The sequence below is a fragment of the Chiloscyllium plagiosum genome, chromosome 11 (genome assembly GCF_004010195.1).
Source record: "Chiloscyllium plagiosum isolate BGI_BamShark_2017 chromosome 11, ASM401019v2, whole genome shotgun sequence".
NCBI lineage: Eukaryota > Metazoa > Chordata > Chondrichthyes > Orectolobiformes > Hemiscylliidae > Chiloscyllium > Chiloscyllium plagiosum.
In genome coordinates this window covers 2,137,943-2,144,575 of record NC_057720.1, presented here as the reverse complement: position 1 = coordinate 2,144,575, position 6,633 = coordinate 2,137,943, and the positions used below count along the sequence as shown (strand labels likewise).

Genomic DNA, 6,633 nt, shown 5'->3' with positions numbered 1-6,633 from the left:
ATAGGAAGGGTTTGGAGGGATATGGGCCGGGTGCTGGCAGGTGGGACTAGATTGGGTTGGGATATCTGGTCGGCATGGACGGGTTGGACCGAAGGGTCTGTTTCCATGCTGTACATCTTTATGACTCTATAACAAACCTAATTCTCTTCTAGTAATCCAGCGATTATTACTGTTTTGGTTCTGCTGTTTAAATTAGCCTCTCGCTACTCATATTCCCTCAGTAGAATCTATATTGTTGGTACCTACATGGACCATGACAACTGGATCTTTCCCCTCTGACTCCAAGTTCCTCTGCAGCCCAGATGAGATATCCTGAACCTGTGCACCAGGAAGGCAACACAGCTTTCGGGACTCTCAAACTGGCCACACAGGACAGTGTCTATTCCCCTGACTATACTGCCCTCAATTACAACTACATTTCTCTTCCTTCCTCCCATTTTGCATGGCTCCCTGTACCACGGTGCTACAGTCAGTTTGCTCATAACTCACCACCACCCCCCCCTCCCTCCCCCCAATTCTCATCCAATATCTTGAATATTTCCTTGTGTCTGAAATCCCTCACTCCCGGTATCATTCAAGTAAATCACCATGAACTCTCTCCAAAGCTTTAAGATCCTTCATAGATGAGGTGCCCAGAACTGAACACAATATTCCAAATGTAGTCTGACCAATGATTTGTAGAGGTGAAGCATCACTTAGTGTCAGAGTCATACAGCATGAAAACAGATCCTTCAGTCTAATCAGTCCATGCTGACCATAATCCCAAACCAAACTCATCCCACCTGCCTGTGTTTGGCCCATATCTCTCCAAACATTTCTTATTCACGCACTTATCCAAATGTCTTTTCGACATTGTAACTGTACCCACATCCACCACTTCCTCTAGAAGTTCATTCCACACAGGAACCACTCTAAATAAAAATTGACCCATATCTCTCTTAAATATTTCTCTTCGCACTTTAAAAATATGCCCCCTTGTCTTGAAACCCCCACCATCGGGAAAAGGATACCTTTTCTTCCTTGCTTTTATACTTATGCCTCTATGTATAAACCCAAGAATCCTACAAGCCTTCTTAACAACTGTTTCAACTTGTCTGGTCACCTTCCGAGAATCGTGCACATGAACCCCGAGGTCCCTCTGCCCCGATACTCCCCTCAGTTTGTCCCATTGAGGCCTGTATTGACTCTGTGTTTCTTCTACCAAAATACATTACCTCACATTTCTCTTCATTAAAATTCATCTGCCAAGCGTCTTCCCATTGACCAACTTGCCAATGTCCCTCTGAAATTGCTCAGCAACATCTTCACAATCTACTGTTCTCCCTAGCTTAGTATCATCTGTAATTTAGAGATGTTTCTCCCAACACCCATCTCCAAATCCTTTAAATAAATCAGAAAATGCAAGGGTCCCAACACCGAACACTGGAGAACACCACTTTCAACACGTTTCCAATCTGAGAAATGCTCATCACTGTTTCCTATCTTTTAGCCAACATCTAATCCATGCGGGGTCAAAAAGTGTGGCACTGGAAAAGCACAGCAGATTAGGCAGCATCAGCAGGAGAGTCAGAGTATCAGGCATAAGTCCTCTATCAGGAATGGTTAATGAAGGACTTATGTCTGAAACGTCAACTCTCCTGCTCCTCGGATGCTGGCTGACCTGCTGTGCTTTCCCTGCATCACACTTTTTGACTTCAATCTCCAGCATCTGCAGTCCTCACTTTCTTAGGATCCCTACAGTGTGGAAACAGGCCCTTCAACCCAATAAGACCACATTGACCTTCCAAAGAGTAACACACCCAGTCTAATGCACCTAACCTGCACATCCCTGAACACCACGAGCAATTTAGCATGGCCAGTTAACCTAACATGCACATTTTTGGACAGTGGGAAGAAACTGGAGCAGCCAGAGGAAACCCACACAGACACGGGGAGAATGTACAAACTCCACACAGACAGTCACCCAAGGCTGGAATTGAACCCAGGTCCTTGGCGCTGTGAGGCAGCAGTGCTAACCATTGAGCCACCATGCTGCCTGAATCCATATAGCCAGGGACCCATCATCCCCAACATTTTTAATGTGATAACCAACCTGCTATGTGGTACCATATCAAATGCTTGCTGAAAGTCCAAAAATACAACATCTAGAACACTACTGTCATCCACTGCCTGTGTCACAATCATAGAATCCCTTGTGTGAAACAGGCCATTTGGCCCCTCGGGTCCACATCAACCCTCCGATGAGCATCCCATTCAAACCCACACCACACCCTATCCCTGTAACCTAACATATCCCATGGCTAATCCACCTAACCTACATAGCCCTGGACACTGGGCAATTTAGCATGGTCAATTCACCTAACCTGCACATCCCTGAACACTATGAGCAATTTAGTATGGCCAGTTCACCCAACATTACATTTTTGGACTGTGGGAGGAAACCAGAGTACCTGGAGGAAACCCACACAGACACGGGGAGAATGTGCAACCTCCACACCGACAGTCACCCAAAGGTGGAATCGGACCTGGGTCCCTGGAGCTGTGAGGCAGCCGTGCTAACCACTAAACCAACATGCTGCCCCATGACCTTGTCCAAAACTGAATTAAATTTGTCAGACATGACCTGCTATCAACAAAAGCATGCTAGATTACAAGGGCAATGGACAGGGTGAAATGAAAGCAGCAGTTCCCCAGTCAAAGGGGCAATAACAAGAGAGTGTGATTGTAAGGTGAAAGGCAGAAGGTTGAGAGGTTATTTGAGGAAACCGTTTTCACCAGGTGGTGAATGTCTGGAATGCACTGCCTGGGAGGGTACTTGATGCGAGAAATCTCATAACCTTTAAAAGGTACCCAAAAAGTACCTGCATGAGCAATTGAACTGTCATAACATTCGAAGCTTGAATGTTATGACCTTGTGTGGAAAATTGGGACTACTGTATATTTATTGTAGCTTTAATGGTACAGACTCAAGTGGGCCAAAGAGCCTCTTCTATGTTATATAGACTCTCCAGCCAGGCGGACGTAACCTCTCTACATCCACTGAGTCAAACTTCTTCACAGCATTATATGTGTCAACAAGATCACCTGTAGGTGTTCAAAGTTTGTGAGAAGATTTGTAGCTCGGGTGCTCGTTGTTGTGATTCTGTTCGCCGAGCTGGCAATTTTTGTTGCAAACATTTTGTCCCCTGTCTAGGTGACATCCTCAGTGCCTGGGAGCCTCCTGTGAAGCGCTTCCGTGGTGTTTCCTCCGGCATTTATAGCGGCCTGTCCCTGCCGCTTCCGGTTGTCAGTTTCAGCTGTCCGCTGTAGTGGTTGGTATATTGGGTCCAGGTCGATGTGTTTGTTGATGGAGTTTGTGGATGAGTGCCATGCTTCTAGGAATTCCCTGGCTGTTCTTTGTTTGGCTTACCCTATAATGGCAGTGTTGTCCCACTACCATTATAGGGCATGTTGGAAGATCACCTTCCAACCTTCAAACTCCAGAGTATAGTCCAATTCCACTTCATCAGTTCTCACAAGGCACCTGTCAGTGCAGGGAGCTGTTCTCCGTTTTAGTAAATAATAGGGGGGGAACTAAAGAAAGGTCAAAGACAAAAAAACCCTATAATCGCAACAGAATCAGGAAAATACATTAAACAGACTAGGGCTCACTCATCTGGAAAACAAAAAGCTGAGGGATGATTTGATGGAGATCGAGGTCTGACAGGGTAGACATTGAGCAGTGCTTCCACATTTTAAGACAATGAAATTTAAATTTCTACATCCAGAATGGTTAGAATGTGGATAGTACACAGAGTGGTTGAGATCAAAAAGTGTGGTGCTGGAAAAGCACAACCAGTCAGGCAGCATCCGAGGAGCAGGAGAATCGACATTTCGAGCATAAGCTCTTCATCAGGAATGTGGGGGGCCCAAGGGGGCTGAGAGATAAATGGGAAGGATGTGGGGCTAAGTGGGGGGGAAGGTAGCTGGGAATGTGATAGGTAGATGAAGGTGGGAAGTGATGGTGAGTGGAGGATGGAGCAGATAGGTGGGAAGGAAGATGGACAGGTAGGCACCCACATGGGAAAATCTCTTCCTACTGTCCCCTTGACCACGACCTCACCTCCCAACTCCAAACTATCATCTCCCAGACCATTCAAAACCTCATTACCTCAGAGGATCTCCCACCCACAGCCTCCAACCTCATAGTCCAGGAACCCCACACCACTCGGTTCTACCTCTTCCCCAAAATTCACAAACCTGACTGCCCCGGCCAACCAATCCTCTCAGCCTACTCCTGACCCCCCCAACTCTGTCGCCACATACCTTGACACCGTCTAGCTCCCTTTGCTCCAGGATCTCCTCATATACATTTGAGACACCATCCACGCTCTCCATCTCCTCCATGGCTTTCGGTTTCCTGGTCCCCAATGCCTCACCTTCACCATGGACGTCCAATCCCTACACACATCCATCCATTATGACAAAGGCCTTCAAGCCTTCCATTTCTTCCACCAACCCAAACAGTACCTTTCCATCGAGACACTCATTCAATTGGCTGAATTGGTCCTCACCCACAACAATTTCTCCTTTTGAATCATCCCACTTCCTCCAGGCCAAAAGGATAGCCATGGGCATCTACATGGGACCCAGCTATGCCTATCTCTTTGTCGGGTATGTGGAATAGTCCATCCTCCTAGCTACACCGGTACCATTCCCCATCTCTTCCTCCGCTACATTTATGACTGTATCGGCACCACCTCATGCTCCCATGAGGAGGTTGAACAGTTCATCAACTTCACGAACACCTTCTACCTTGACCTCAAGTTCACCTGGACCATCTTGGACACCTTCTTCCCCTTCCTGGACCTCTCCATCTCAATTTCTGGTGACCGACTCAACACAGACATTTACCACAAACCCACAGACTCCCACAGCTACCTGGATTACATCTCCTCCCACCTTGCCTCCTGTCAAAATGCTATCCTTTACTCCCAATTCCTCCAACTCTTTACTCAGCGAGTCGTGAGTTCATGGAATGCCCTGCCAATAGCAGTGGTGGACTCTCCCTCATGGGCATTTAAGCGGGCATTGGATAGGCATATGGAGGATAGTGGGCTAGTGTAGGTTAGGTGGGCTTGGATCGGCGCAACATCGAGGGCCGAAGGGCCTGTACTGCGCTGTATTCTTCTATGTTCTATGACTCTGCCACATCTGATCCCAGGAGGACCGATTCCATCATAGACATCCCAGATGGCCTCCTTCTTCAAGGACTGCTATTTACCCTCCCATGTGGTCAATGATGACTTCCAGCACATCTCCTCCACTTCCCACACTTCTGCCCTTGAACCCCACCCCTTCAACTGCAACAAGGACAGAAGCTCCCTGGTCCTCACCTTCCTCCCCACCAACGTCCGGATACATCGCGTCATCCTCCACCAATTCCGCCACCTACAAACAAACCCCTCCACCAGGGATATATTTCCCTCCCCACCCCTGTGTTCCTCAGAGACCAATTCCTCCGTGTCTCCCTTGTTAGGTCCATGCCCCCCACCAATCCACCCGTCCCTCCCGGCACCTTCTCCTGCTACCGCAAGATGTTCAAAACCTGCGTCCACACCTCTCCCCTCACCTCCATCCAAGGCCCCAAAGGACCGTTCCACATTTGGCAGAGATTTACCTGCACTTCCACACAAGTCATGTCCGTTGCTCTCGGTTTGGTGTCCTCTTCATTGGGGAGACAGGATACCAACTTGTGGAACGTTTCAGAGAACATCTCTGGGACACACACACCAAACAATCCCACTGTCGACCACTTCAACTCCCCCCACCCACTCCATCAAGGACATGCAGGTCCTGGGCCTCTTCCACCGCCAATCCCTAAACACCTGATGCTTGGAGGAGGAACACCTCATCTTCCACCTTGGGACGCTCCAACCACATGGGATCAACATCAATTTCCCCAGTTTCCCCCCACCCCCCCAAATTCCTGATGAAGGGCTTATGCTCGAAATGTCGATTCTTCTGCTCCTTGGATGCTGCCCGACCTCCTGTGTTTTCCCAACGCCACATTTTTTGCCTCTGATCTCCAGGATCTGCAGTCTTCACATTCTCCTGGAGTGATTGAGGTGAGTAGCATGAATATGATTGATGGAAGCTGGAAATGTGTTGCTGGAAAGGTGCAGCAGGTCAGGCAGCATCCAGGGAACAGGAGAATCGACGTTTCGGGCATAAGCCCTTCCTGAAGAAGGGCTTATGCCCGAGACGTCGATTCTCCTGTTCCCTGGATGCTGCCTGACCTGCTGCGCCTTTCCAGCAACACATTTCCAGCTCTGATCTCCAGCATCTGCAGACCTCACTTTCTCCTCTATGATTGATGGAAAGCTGGGATAAACATCTAAGAGAGAAATGATTACAAGGATGTGATGATCAAGTGAGATGAAAATCAGGTAGAACTCATGTTGAACATAAGCTCCAGCATAGATTATTTCAGTTGAACAGTCTGTTTCTGTGCTGTATGTAAAGTCAAGTCTACCATGTGAAGAACATTGACAAGGTAACAGGAACCTTTGGTGAGAACTTTTCAAGTGAGCAGGGTACCAGGTACAGGAGACTGAGACACAAAAAACAAACAAATTAAACTTCAACAACTCA

General features: G+C 47.8%; 1 protein-coding gene across 1 annotated transcript in view; it reads right to left on the bottom strand.

Annotated features, from left to right (window-relative positions):
• Positions 1-4,386, bottom strand: part of rabggtb (Rab geranylgeranyltransferase subunit beta) — a 59,457-nt gene extending 55,071 nt beyond the window's left edge. Inside the window, exon 1 of the mRNA XM_043700067.1 lies at positions 4,306-4,386. Coding sequence (XP_043556002.1) covers positions 4,306-4,386 — 81 coding nt within the window. The remainder of the gene's footprint in view (positions 1-4,305) is intronic.
• Positions 4,387-6,633: the final 2,247 nt, after the last annotated feature.